General features: G+C 40.8%; 1 protein-coding gene across 10 annotated transcripts in view; it reads left to right on the top strand.

Moving 5' to 3' along the window:
* Window positions 1-14,600, top strand: part of DENND2B (DENN domain containing 2B) — a 170,155-nt gene that overhangs the window by 65,088 nt on the left and 90,467 nt on the right. For all 10 annotated transcript variants that reach the window (XM_080595788.1, XM_080595792.1, XM_080595785.1 and 7 more), the window contains one exon: window positions 13,488-13,592. In XM_080595788.1, coding sequence (XP_080451914.1) covers window positions 13,513-13,592 — 80 coding nt within the window. In that variant the 5' untranslated portion in view covers window positions 13,488-13,512. The remainder of the gene's footprint in view (window positions 1-13,487; window positions 13,593-14,600) is intronic.

Consider the following 14,600-nt stretch of genomic DNA (forward strand, 5'->3'; position numbering starts at 1 on the left):
ATTAGCCACTCTGTCACAGGGCTTGACGGAAGATATGAGGTAAAGCCACCAGAGGGAGGACTGAAGGGCCCATCACACAGCAAGAGAAGCTAGTTCAGTCCCTAAAGAATTCGTGGCTCACTGGAAGAGATGGTGTAGGCTGCCAACGACTAAGCCCAGCTGCATTGGTTAATGATTTGTGCTTTTAATTGAAACCGTTGTGCACTACTATAGCCCTGGCTTGTGGGAGCTGCTGGTGCAATAAATCTTGATTTTTTCCATATTAGAAAGCTGTGTTCTTTGGGGATTTTAAAGTCTCGGGTATTTTTCCCCCTTTCTGTTGCTATAGCTACTATAATTTTTGTTAACGAAAGGAATAAGAAGTAGTTTGCTGCACTTAGTTTACGTTATTGTGATTCTGATATAGCTGCCAATATTCTCTCGATCCTTTCCTCTCTCCTGTCTCCCTGCCACCTGAGTCAGTTCTCTAAACAAACTGCAGGAGGCCAGGATCTGCTATTCTCCTGCAGTCACTAGAGGGTTGTACGTGCGTGGGGGATTCGGCTTCTACCCATGAACAAGGGACTCAAAAACATGAATTTAGTCTTGTGTTTGGATTTTGAGTTTGGGCTGTATATTAAATGAGCAGCTATGCATAGTTTGGAAACTTCCCACATTTATGGGGTCTCACCCTCTTTGCAGGACAGCAGGAGTTCCAGCCTCTCTCAGTAGGGTCTCACATCAGGGTACCATGGTATTCAGCAGAATAGGGCAGATCCATTTCTGTTGAGGTATCTTTGGGAACATAAGTCTTAACCCATAAGGAAAATGTGAAAAAATGAGTGTGAAAAAAGATGGGTTTCTTTTTCTGAGGAATGTAGAGTGCACTCTTAAAGTGGAGGAGAAGAAGGGGAGCACATTTCTTTTTCATCCTTGTTGCCCTTTTTTCCTTCAAGAACTCTCATTTTCTTTTTTTTTTTTGTTTGTTCGTTTCCTGGCACAGTGTGTTATCTATCCTTCATCTCACCCTTGTTCTACCTGCCTTCAACCCTGTGACATTTGTCTGATCCTCATCCCTCCTCCTGTTTCTTCTTTACAGTGTGCTTCCTTTATTTCAGGGACACAGCTAGGAGGAAGGTTGAGGTTCTCTCATTTTGCTGGCACCATACTCCTCTTTATTATTTCTTTTCTCTCTTCAGTCATCTGAGATGGGAGCTGGAGCTGAGGCAGGGGACCGACCAAGCCCTCTCTCTGTCAGCCTGCACACACCACACTGGTTTATCGGTGCGGGAGCACAGGGTTTTTGGTTTTGTTTGGTTTGGCTTAAAAACTGTAGAGGTTGAAGGAGAGGGAGGTACTAGCCAAGAGGTTCATAAACACAAAGGGAATCTGAATCAGAAAGCCACCGTGGACAAAACAGGTGCTCAGCAGGTGCCCTGAGAGATGTCAGCCTGCTGGAGCGCAGATGCAGCAGGCAGGAGGGGTGGCTTTCAGTGCCTGCAGAGGCAGGGGAGGACTGGTTCGTCTCTGTTACTGATGTGTTCAGCGTCAGTGATACCTGCATGTCTGCGCCCCACCATGTCTCTGAAGAACTTGAACTTACTAATGAGCATGTCCTCACAGCCTGTTTGTGAGCTAAGTCATAAAGTTATTCCTGGTTCATTGATAGAGTGATGATATCTGGAGAGATCAAAGCATAGAATTCTGAGGTAGAGAAGCCAAAAAAGGAGCAGCTCGGGGAAAATGGGCCACTCAGCCAGATGCCCAAATGTGGGCTGTGGGCTTAATCTCTGGCAGTGAATTTCAGGATCTCATCTCCAAGCATCTTTCCCGAGACCACAAAAGCAACCTGACAGAGCTCAAATGCAGCTCAGAACTCCTGAATTCTGCAGTCATTGCTTTAAGCAGAGGAACACCATTTCTAAATGTAAACAGATAAACTCTTCTGAACAGTTCTGGCACAAATCCTCCATGTCAACAACAGACTTGCCATCCCATTTGCTGCTGCTAATGCCTGTGTCCAGGGTCACTTCTGGATTTGCTTTGCATAGAGGGGAATTAAAATCTTCTCTGTGCCTTTCCACAGATTCCCTGGGTAACTGCCAAGAGCAAAAGAGGCAGACCCAAGGTTGTTCTCATCTCTTTGTACAAGCCAAGACAATTTTGGTAATATTTTCTACTTATATCCATGAAGTCTCTAGCCAGTTTATCATCCTCCTAGGATGCTCTTATATCAGCATATTGAGACAGTCCATCCAAATCAACTGTTGCTTCACTTGAAGTGTAGGCATTGGCAGCTGAAGTATCACGGACAGGTCCTGCTTCTTGGAGATACTGACTCAGAACACTAACGCCATTAGTAGGACATAGTGATCTAAATGGAATAGGTCCATAGTGACACCACATATCAGTTTGTGACCTTACTGAGGCACCATTATCCAAAATCTTCCACTGCTGCTTTAAATTTAAAACAGCAATTAAAACTTGTAATAATGTCACCTTGCCTTCTGCTAGTACTGTTGGGTTTGGTATTCTTTTACTGCATAGCACTAGAGAGAAGTTAGAGTACTTTGCACCTCAGTATAGCATCAGTAGTTGACATCCCTTACTTCTACTGAAGATCTCTGTTTTTCAGTGCTTCTGACGCTTACGAAGCATCCATTCCACATCCCTCTCCAGATGCTCCTTGTAACCCTCCTCTGAAGTTAGTTTTCCTGGTGACACCTGCATCGGCCAGGAGAGTGTTATCTTCAGATTGTCCTTTGCTGAATACTGCTTACAGCCTTCCCTGGGAGCAAACTGCTGTTCAGATTCCTGTAACAGTGTTGGTCCTTAAATGGTCTCAGATTTTCTTCTAATCTCGTTAGCCATCTTGTCTATTCTCATCTGCTTAGCGCTGGGGAAACATAGTCACACAAACTGGATGCTGATCCAGGGCTTTTGCTTTATTGCTCTGACTTGAACAATGCAGCCACTTTGTTCCCCTGTTTATTTACAGCCTGGGCCAGCATACGTAAGGTCACCACGTTTCTTTGCAAAGCGTGCCTCAACCTGAATATTCAGTGTGGCAAACAACCTAACCTGCCTCACTGGATTTCAGGGTAATGTTTTCATCAGTCCTTGTTTTATGTATTTTTTTCAGCTTTGTTTGCTTTTCCACTAAAATCCCCCCCCTTTTTTTTTTCTCCTCCTAGCACCAGAACTTCTGTCTTCCATTTTTCCTTTCTTTTTCAGACCATTTGCTTTATTTGCTGCTTACTCTGTCAGGGAAGGAGATCCACCTACAAATCTGTCTGTCCCTCTTCCGTCCCTGCCATCACTGACAGGGGAAGGAAGAAGCATTGCTGTTGGTTTGGTAGAGATTGTACTTGTCTGTGTCTCTGTGGCCATGCTGGCCTTTGGTTTGTGTCTTTCCTCCTCTCTGCTCTCAGAAAGGGCTCTGCAGAAAAAGTCTGAAGCAAGGAGAATAAAACAAACTTCTGAAAATAGATGATCTGTTGAAGGAGTGAGCTGGTGAGTGCCACCAACTGCTGTACCCAAGCTGGCCATTTAAACCCCTCGATCTTCATGTTTTTTCTCAGTGGCTCTGTTTCTCACATTGTCACAAGAAGTCAGGTGCAAAATGAAAGACGATTTCAAGAGTTTTCAAGCTTTGTACATGTAAACTTCATTGCTGTCACACAGAGTTTGGGGGGAGGAAGCTCAAGGGTCTGTTTGCACAGTTAGTAGTAAGCTAAGTTATTCATTTATAACTTACCACCTGCTATGGAATAATTCACAGGTTATGTACTTAGTGCTAAGCACACCCTTGTATAAGGTAGTTTGGGAAGCGTGTTACCTACCCCAAACACACTAAGAGCATTTGCATGAAGAGTTAGTGTGGAGTAATTAGGACGCTGTAAATTCTCCTCTATGTACAGACAAGTTCTCACTTGTTTCTGTTGTATAGAGCAGGATTTGAGAAATGAAAAGTAAAGGTATTTCTCTGCACTGGGAAAGTTAATTCAGGTTTAAAGTACAGTATAGTGCAGTATCTTGCTAAGCTACCCTCTGTGTGGCTGAGTGTACTTCAAGCACAACTCAAGCAGTTTACCTAGTGTTTCATAGGAAGTCTAGGGCAAAGTGAAGACTGAATCCTTCTCTCAGATCTCTCCGTAGTTGCATCAAGATCCTATTCCTTCCATCATATATTTTTAAAAGCTTGTGCAAGCCACATAACTGCTATTAATTTTGCAGTTTGCACTCCAGTGGTGCTCAGAGTGGGAGCCATGTGTGTCTGGCAGGAAGGAAGGGAGGTGTGCTAACAACACTGGAGACAGCAGCTTGCTCTGTATTATAGCTGTGACCCATGTTTTGCCTGGCACGATGCCCTCATGAATCAAAAACTTGTAGTAGTTGCAAAGTCAGGATGCTTCTCAGGTGTCCAGCAGACTTTATCAGTCAGCCTCAGGGTGAGGAAGGCTCAGTCATCAATGTCAGTTCAACAGAGAAGTTCTTTTCAAGGTTTACTAAGACTTTTCAGCTTGTTTTTTTCACTTTGTGTTTCCCCTGTAGCCTGTGCTTTCTGGCAGTCTGTACTGAACAGCTTGAGCTGTATTGCAATGTCTTTAGGAACTGGTGACACTCTGTGGAAATACTGAAGGACAGTCTATTTTGAAATAAGGTTTCTTGTAATCTATTTTGCTCCATTTCTTTGTTATGCAAAAATGTTAATGAAGAAGAATGTGCCTTAATCTACTCCCATTTCTTAGCAAAATTATAATCTGTTTTTTTGTGTGTGTGTGTGTTAAAAGAAACAATTCATTATTGTGCAAATGATTTTGATTTTGCACTTGGATTATTATAATTTCATTGAGGAATAAGCAACAGGAGCAGGTGAGCTCGTGAGCCTTGAGTTGGTGTTTTTATGCAAATATCTTGAGGATGAAGGGAAAGGACAAAGGAAGAATAATACTGAGGAATGTATGTTGGGCACAACTTACAAGCAGCCTGTTTACATACAATTGTCTGGTCATCATTGAAGTGTTTATGTTGTGAAAACCAAAATATATATGCCTCAGATTATTCTGTACTAAAGTTTCTGCAGCAAATGTGATGACCGAGGGCTTTCAACAAAGCAGTGTTCATAAAGTCTATTATAGGGCTTGCTGAAAGGAGTCACCAGATTATGATCGATACTCAAGTACAGCAGGAGAAAATAAGTCACTTTTCTCTACTAAAGCCTGATTCAGATCTGAGGTATGCACACATTTTTCTCACTGAAGCCATGTGAGAGTAATGTGGATGCTTTGCTTCTAAGACTGAATTTTAGTGTGTGAAATCTGTACAGGGTTTTTGTTTCATCAAATGCATGAATTCCTGGTGCATTCATATCAGAGAGAAAATACTTTGTTGAATGTTTTTATTCTTTTTTCTCTTTTTGTTTTCAAAAAAAATTAAAAGCAAAAATAGCTTGAACATTTTCAAGGCCAAATTTTATACACTATGGAAACACAATGTTTAGCATACTGTTCACAATGAAAGAGATTTCTGTCTTAAAAGAGAAAGCATGCAAATGTTGTTTACAAGAACAGTATCTGTATGTGCATAGAGACATAACAAATACCTTTGGCATTAGCACAGAAACAATTTGCTTGGGATTCATCTTCTACACTCCAATAGAATCATTAAGGCTGGATAAGACCTCCAAGATCATCTGGTTCAACTGTCCCCCAACCACCAATAATACCCGCTAAACCATGTCCCTCAGCACCGCTTCCAACCTTTTTCTTAAGCACCCCCAGCAACTTTCCCTTTGTTAGAGTACAACTTAAACTATCCCTGCTTCTTTCTTTCAGAATTTAGTTTTAAATAACATATTTTGAAGGCATTTTTGAAGTACGTATTCCAGATAGTCCAGAAGAATGAATGTCTCAAATGAATGGCTGAACGTCAGCCTTAACAAAAGAAAAACAAACACAACTGTTTTTCAGATGGATCAGTTCTCCAAACTAGATAGTTTATGACTCAGACGAGTGTGACAGCGTGAGAATGTGTGGCTAGCATAGGCATCAGAAAATAAGGCGTAAGGTAGCATTTCAGATCTGAGATCAGTTTTAAGGGTAGTGTGAAGGTGTCTGAAGACTGGATGAGGCCATACAAGTTCACAGTGCCACCAGAATTGTTCTGTCTTCTCCTTGACTGAGCCACAAGGCTCTGACGTGTGCCTGCCGCTGGCCCTACTTCCCATGTGGCTGTAGAGTTAAGTTTCCTCTGAGCTTATAATAGTACCAAATAATTGTAAGTATTTTAAATCCTTTCTACCTTCATGTTTCAAATCAAGCTAAGTTCAAACCAGTCAAAGTATTTTTTTAAAATACAAACAACCTTCAACCTGCAAAGGTAAATGCTAACTTCTGGTTCGATAGCAGCCATATAGTTTCTGTTAATGTCTCCTTCTCACTTCCCTGGGGAACAGTTACTTTTAAAGGTACCTTCAGTTTATTCCAGTTTGATTTGTCAATAAATGTGAACCTGTTGTATTCAGTGACAGCTGGTTTAAGTTCTCATTTAGCACAAATGAGTTGGTAGAAGTCACAGTGAAATTACTTCTATGCTGGTAGGACAATAGCTATGATTTTTCTAAACTGTAAGAAAGTCTTGTATAGCCTTACAAGCTAGGTGGAAAGTGGCTATCAGAGACTGCAATAAATGAGGCACAAATCAATACACCTTTCACTTGTGCAGAAAGGAAGAAAAATTCAGTCCAAAAGCTGGATTCAGTCCAGCTTCTTCAGCTAAGATGTAATTCTAGTGACGTACAGAAGCAGAGCACAAACAAAACCTTTTTCTTTTTAATACTGAAGCAAGCAAGATAAAATAAACACCCTAATTGCCAGAGAGTTCTTATAATTAATCTTATAATTAATTATACTGGAAAGTTTTTCGAAGACAGCGTGCCCTCCATAGTCTGAGAAAGACGGTCACCCCAGTGTTAGTGAAAATTCCTCCATAAAGGAGAGGCAAACCTGTATGCTACTGGACTCTTTGATTTCCATGTTTTTACACCATTTTGTATATGTGATTGCTCCAGCAGTGTTAATGGTATCAGAAAAGCTTAGCACATAACTCTTACATTTGGACACAAGTTTTGGACTGCAAGGTATGCAATGACAACCAAGTCCAGCCCCACTATAGCTTGTATCAGTAAATGTGGGATAGAAGTGTTTGTCACCTAGCTATGAAAGCCTAGCAGAAAGACTGTCGATTTGACTGGGAACACGCTGTCTCTGGATTGCAAGCAGGGAGACTTTGGATGAGATTGTGGAGTTAATACTAACTAGAATCTGTGCCTTTTGCAGTGTCACAAAGATGAGAAGTTTGACAAACTCTCTTCCTTTGTATCTGTTATCCCCAAACATTGTCACTTGTTCTCAGGGACTTGGATGTAGGCAGCTGTACGAATGGCTTGATCTCATTTGTCTTGGAGATTATGCTAGAGCATAATATGGCTCGGACACGCATGTTTGTTGGGAGCGTATGGTCTGTTTCTCCAGCCTTTAGGACTAGCCTTGAGGGCAGTTAATTCTCATGTCTTGCTAGAAGCCTGTTGATGTAGTTAGGCTGGCAGCGTGCTGTAAAGAGAAAACTTGGAAAGAGATAGGTGAATGAACCCTTAGTGCACCTCTCCATGCCACGCCCTTGCTGAGCTGGTCATTTAGCTCTTTATGTTAGTTTGTACAGTATTGCATGGCTTAACTTACAGTGGCCCAGCTTACAGAACAGGTATACACGATGAAAGCATGTAGGTCTTGTAACAAATGTTCTTTGGAGTCTCTACAGGAGCCCTTTCAAGGCAGAAATCTTTAAAGATTTAATTGGACTTTCCATTTCATCAGAGCTGACGTTGTTCTGGGAGGATATAATTGTTTTACTGGAAGGGAACAGGCAACTTGCCACAAAACGAAGCTGCAGCTCTTAAATAAAAGTTTAGCTATACAAAACCTCTTGAAATGTGAGCAAGATTTCCTGAGCAATCAGAAAAGCATATTAGGCATTAGAAGATTTTAAAAATCAATAGAGACATTCTGTTGTAGATACTGTTAAGAGAAAAATAAGTATATCAAATTGATTATTATTAATGTATTTTTGAGATTTTTATCTTTATCACAGGGTACTTTTTTGAAAACCTGAGTTGGTTTTAGTAGTCCATAACACTCATTTCCCTGTAACATTCCACAACATTCATTTCTCTTCATTTACAACATGTCTCCCTTACTGTCCTCCTCTCAGGTCTGCCCCTGGTGGGCCAGGCCAAACCAGTTGTATTTCCCCTTGCTTTCCTCAGCTGTGGAATTTCAAGAGGAAAGGCACGCTGCTTTAAAAAGCTTTAGAACACATGCAGATCTCAAGAATCCAAACTGTGTCTGGTAGAATTATCTTGCTTGCGGTACAAATTGGTTTAGTCTAGAACAGTTGAATGTAAGGTAATCTTTGTAAAAAGCATGACAACAAGGATTTTACAAGCAGTGAACTGTTGCCCACAAACCTTGCTCAAAAATAACAACAGAAGTTCAGAGTGGAGTAGTTCTTGAAGGACATGCACATTTTCTTTGTAGAATTTGTACCCTTATTAATGACAATGCTAGGGGAAAGAGGGAGCTTGGGAGCCTGCTCTCAAAGACTCCCTTCTCAAGTCAGCAGGAGCACTGCATATGTATTCTTCTTTGCCACCTTCCTTACTTCATCTGCTCTACGCTGCAGCCTGGATCATAGCGAATGCCTGGCTCAGAGGGCTGCATCCGCATACATCTTGTCTTCTGCTTGGGCAGAAACATAAACAGCTGCATCTGGACTCTTCTTCGTTAAGCTGCCAGATAAACAGTGCTAATGTTCCTGACACTCAGAAAACTGGCTTTGAAGGTCTGCAACATACTCGAAGGAGTTTTTGTTGGAACTGTGTACTTAATGGAAAATTTGCCTTAGAGATGAGTGCAAAAAATGGAGTGCGAGCAATCTGTTTTAAGTCTAGGTAGGGAATCAGACCATATGAATAAGAAGAGATATTGAGCAGAGTATGGAGAAAAACACTCGGCAAACAAACAAAAAAGCATGCATGTCTGTTGAACTGAAGAAATTTTACACAAAAAATCCTCTTCTGTTCACATTGTACTAACAAAATGGAAGATGGAATCATTCAAATTATGAATGTATTTTCTCTAAGACACCTGTTGATCTGAGACATGGATAAGACAACTGAGTAACTGGTCTCAGTGTCATCAATGGTACACAGAAGGATAGGAGAGGATCAGTTCTTGCAGTGCAGGAACTGATGGATAAATTGCATGTAGGAAAGTAGAGGGGTTTCTTGAGACCTCACAGGCTCTCAAATTGTACAAAGAAAACGCCCCTGACTGCTGTGAATTTCCATGTGGTTTTGCTCCAAGCCTGGCTCTAGCCCTGAACCACCTGTGGATGGGAGCAAGCTGAGGAACAACTGCACTGCAGTGGGGCTGCAAGTTGTACCTCCGAAGTATTGGGATGCTTTAGGAAATGAAGGACAACTTCCAACTGTACAGGAAGAGTTTAGGATTTACACCTCCCTTGTTAACAGACTAGTGGAATTGAGGATTCAGTGATGTCATAAGGTGCACTAACGCAAAGCTTGATGATTTTTAGTGTCCCATCTATGCCTAAGAAGGCTCCAGGCCATGCTTTCAGTTGTACCATTCTGGAAGAGGTAGGGGAGAGATGGCCCACAGGGAATGTTCTGTCACGGGGACTTCCTACGATGATAAAAATCTGCTTGAAAATATCTGCATTGCAGCAGCCGTTTTCAGTCAGAAGAAGTGTTGTCTGCTGAGGAGCAGACCTCATGTTGCCATCACACTGGTTTTTTCCCTCTTTATTCCTGGCAAAACTTTTGTGGAAGTTTTAGATGAAATGGATTTAATAATTGAGCAGGTCCAGATTCTACCATCCTGGCTCATTAAAATACCACTTTGAGAACTGTCCTGGTGAAACTAGTGAGACTGCTCCTGGAGTGATGTACAAATAATGACTAAGTAAGGGTTTCAGAGTCATTCTTTATATTTACAAATAAATCAGAATACTGCATTTTTTGGCAAGTGCAGTTAGTTGGTTGACTGGGTAGTGCAGAATCTGTGTGACATGACTATTTTTGGATTTGTTTTTGACAGTATATTGTAATTCTTGAGAGATTTTTTTATTGCTTCATGCCAAATAATATGCAAATATTGTGCTGGAGAATGCTCTTACATAAGCCCATGGGATGTGATTCTCACCATACAATGATTCATATAAACTTACAGGGCTGTCAAACTCATTCAAAGGCCCTGGCATAACATGACTATAGAATGCATTTTTTTTTCATTTTTTTGCCTCTGTCTCCCTCTTCATTTTGAGGTGTTTTTGTTGTTGTTCATTCGTTTGTTAAGACCTTAAATTACTGAGTGCTGTTAGCTGTGCTTCTAGGCACTTCAGTAAATTGTTGACTAGTTTCTGCCAAGTTTTCAAATAACTTTTTGTTTCAAGTTATTCGGATATTTAGATTTTCTCTGTGTATACTGGGATGATACCAGCATCACCTGCAGCAAAATACTCATGAAAAATAAACATTAAAGAAAAACCGCATATAAAAGTCTTCACTGTATATAGCGTAGTCTCAACTGCATGGAAGTTATCACTAAATTTGATGTATCTTGTGAAATCTCCTTTTAGGACCAAGTTCCCCTTTTGCTGAAAGCAAAATAATTTGGCCTATTTGGCATTCAAGTTAACTTTGAAATGTGGAGTTAACTTTTTTTGTTTTTTAAATATATTGACCACAATGATTTTTATCAAGCTGTTGGGAAGCTGCAATTTGAGAAGTGTAAGGCTTCCGTAAAAAACAAACACCTTGATGTACATGCACGCGCATTTATTATTATTTTTTATTGTGAGAGAAGTGGAAGATGACTGACTCTTAATGTGCTTTTATGCTGCTGTTTTGTATCATTTGTGTGTGCCGGGCCAGTGTCCTGTCTTTTTGAAGGTCTGTTCAGCTTCTTCTGGTCTTCAACAGAAAAGCAAATCTTGCAAAATGAATGTAACGTCTGCATGCTGTTATTTGCCTTATGTCACACATTTTTTTTTTTTTACCTTGATTGCTATTAAATGATTTAGATTTAATACAGTAAAAGCATTGAACTGGTGAGTGGAAAACATTAAAAAAAAAAAAGAAAAAAGAAAAAAAAAAAAGCTGTTGGTTCCCTGTGGAATGTACAGTCCTAGAAAGTTTGGCCAGCATCAGAGGCTTTTCTTTCTTTTCCCAGGCAAGTCCTTCTTCAACCAGAACAGGCCGTTCTTTACAGCCCTGTTATCTTGATGGTATAACAGTAACAATAACACGGAGACACTGGGGAAATTTGGAGAGCTTCAGAACATTTGGAAAAAAAAAAAAGTTACTAACTGAAAAAAAAACTCAAACCTCCACACAGTCGGGGAGGATTGATACACACAGGACAATCAGAGGATAAGAAGACCTGGAATCTGTGGTCAGCATGATTAACTCTGCATTTGGAGCTGCAACCCACAGGAGATTTTCTGACCTAATTTGTGGTAGAATTGTTTGGAATAAAGTGGTTTAGAGAATGTCCTCCTCACTGCAATGGGTCTGTTTGTACAAGGATTTTGTGTGTTGTCAGTACCCAGCTTGCTTTCCAGCATCACATTACGGTTGGCTTCTCAAGCTGTCTGGACTTACTGTGGGTTTGAGTAAACAACAAGTTTGTAGTACTCCCTATTTTTGCATTAAGTATGCCATTAATGGTTGTAAAAATTGGTAGTTCTGGTTAGAACCTGGGTGGCAGTACTTCAAATTGTGGTACATGTTTCAGCCTACAAATGAAGGAACATCTCAAACCACCCGCAGAGCATGCCAGGAGAGCCACAGAGTCCTTGCTAAACAACTCTTGTGGCATCAGGTGGAATAAGTACTCCCTCATTTCTTTCCTGAGGGACTCATGACATAAAAATGTATTTCTCCCTCTTCCTGCAAAATATTTCTCAAGTGATTACGGTGGCAGAGGAAATTGCCAGTATGAGCAGTGTTCTACAGAAGAGAAATGTGGGATGTAGTCAACAGAGAGGCGTGGTGGCAGAGGTTACCACTTTCACATCCTGGCCCACATCCATATCATAAAATTCTCCCATCAGGCTCAGAACATTTCTATTGAGGTAGTGGGGCGTGGGCAATTTATATCACAGTACTGGGCTGTTTCTTAGCTGATTTGCAGCAACATCACAATGGTAAGGTCCATCTTCTGGGTTCTTGGTCGCCACTCACTGTCTTTCCTTTCCTATGCATTTGAGGTACCTCAAGAAGGTAGAGTAGCCAATTGCCTTCTATCTGCACTTGTCTGGGAGAAATTTCTTCCAGAATGTCTTTTTTTTTTTTTTTTTTTTCCTCCCTCTACTTCCAAACCCCTTTACTGTTGAGAATCAGCCTGAGGTGTCTGTTTTTATACCTGTTGTGGGAATTCACTTGCAAGGACTTTGCCCTACTGTCTGCCATTTCAATTTAGGCTTTCTTCCATGCATCTGGTATTCTTTTTGTCTCCTAGCTATACAGAAGAGCAAACAATATTTATGTGCTTCTGGCAGCATTTTAATTTCTCCTTGGAAGAAAACCATTAGTCAGGAGTTCGTGAAGTCAGGAAGACACTAGTATTGCCTTGTACTGGGAATTCTACAACACATGACTGAATATATAGGGTTTTCATCATGGCTGAAGTTTAATTTACAGCTTTTGGTTTGCTACCAAATCTCGTGCCTTAGTATTATTAGGATAGAGCTAGAAATCAGTAATGATTCTTTATATTACCTGAGGTCTTAAAAGCATCATAAGACAGTTTTACTTGAAGAATCTTGTGGTTAATAGAGGGAATAAGCCAGAAACCATTTGCAGACATTTTCATGTCACAAGCAGATCTGAAAATTATATTCAACCTATTCACTATTGAACTTATTTCACTGTTTGAAAAATATTTCCATAATATACACAAAGCTACACTTTAAAATTGTGAAGTTTCCTCCTGTTTAAAAGCTTTTGTGTGGCTGGAATGCCAGTCATAACTACATTATTTGCAGGTATTGCAGAGTGCACTTGGTGGGTTTTCAATGTATGCTGATGGATGGAAGAACCACACCAAGCCTGTGATATTTTGTGAATTCAGTATCAAGCTATGTTCATCAGACATGCCAGAATCTGAAGCATGCACCTAATGTCTGTAAGCTATCTCCTGCTATAGCATTGGTCTCTGATAAACTTGAATGGGATGTGGATGTGAAACAACAGCAGCAGAGAGGTAGGTTTTAGTTTCTCAGGACCATAACTAGACCTGATTGCATTTTATAGAATGAAAAGCAGACGGGAGTTCTGCTTTTACAGAGTGTAGTACTTACAGCAGTCTTGAACAATTAATTGTCATTTGGGCTTGTCAAAGCTTAATTGACTTTTCTTCTCACAGATATCCAGATTTCTAGAAAGCAGAAATGACCATGACTGCCAACAAGAATGCCAATGTCAACAGCAGAGCTGGAGGGAGTAAAGTGCCTCAGGACACTCTGGATAGGTAAGTGAACTGTAGGCTTTGTAGACTCTGAGAAAGGTTTGTTTGGAACAAACTTTGTTAAAAGATAAGCAAACTCTATTTTGACAGCTTTGTTGGGCTGGGAGAAGTTTTTGGTAGGAAGTGGAGGAATTGAGGTATAAGAGATCCATTTCTGGCATATGTCTGTTGAGCTGCTGCTGCTCACTGGTGATGAAAACGATTGCAAGGAAGGACCTGTGTTAAAGGCATCATGCAGGCCTCAGGAGGCTTGGGCTAAATTTCTGGACTGTATGACTACATGCTTTTCTCCATTGCCAGTCACCAGTTTGTATTTTGTATCAGTTTCTGTCACATTTGCTCTACTTCATCTGCATTGACAGACAGTGTGGGAAGAGATTGCCTCCCATTGCAGGTCTGGCAACAAGTGTGAAAGGGCTGAGTGTAAAGTATAGGGATCATATTTTTTTTTTTTTTTTGCTTTGCTTATTTGTGCTCCTCTCTGCAGCATTAAGTCATTTATAGAGGAAGTAGATCAACTGTATCATTCACACCTAGGGGAAAGCAAGTGGCCCATCCCGTTATCATATGGCATTTTCCCCAAACTCAGTACTGTAGTCAAGGACACTTTAAGTCCCCAAACCTGGCAATCCTGAGGGTACCAGTCTGTTTAAGACTAGACCAGAAAAGACAGTGGGTTTGCAGAAGGCTGTGATGTGATTACACACAGTGACACAGATACCTGTAAAATACAGATACCTTTCACTCATGAATTAGTAATATGAAATGGCAAAGAGTGTAAAGTCAGTTATTGCTCCCTTGTCCTTTATTTTACAATGATGAAAGACAGTGTTTTGAGGACAAGAAGTTTCCTTTGGGCATCTCTGCTTTGCAATATTGCTCTGGGATGCAAGCAAACAACTCATCTGCAGTCAACAAGTTCATATATCCTTGTCAGAAGGAGTCTCGTTCTTGGCCACAGCCTTTAGAAAATAATGCTGACTGGTTCAGCTTGTGGCTTTCACAGAGGAC

This window comes from Anser brachyrhynchus (genome assembly GCF_964034855.1).
Source record: "Anser brachyrhynchus genome assembly, chromosome: 5".
Classification (NCBI taxonomy): Eukaryota; Metazoa; Chordata; class Aves; order Anseriformes; family Anatidae; genus Anser; species Anser brachyrhynchus.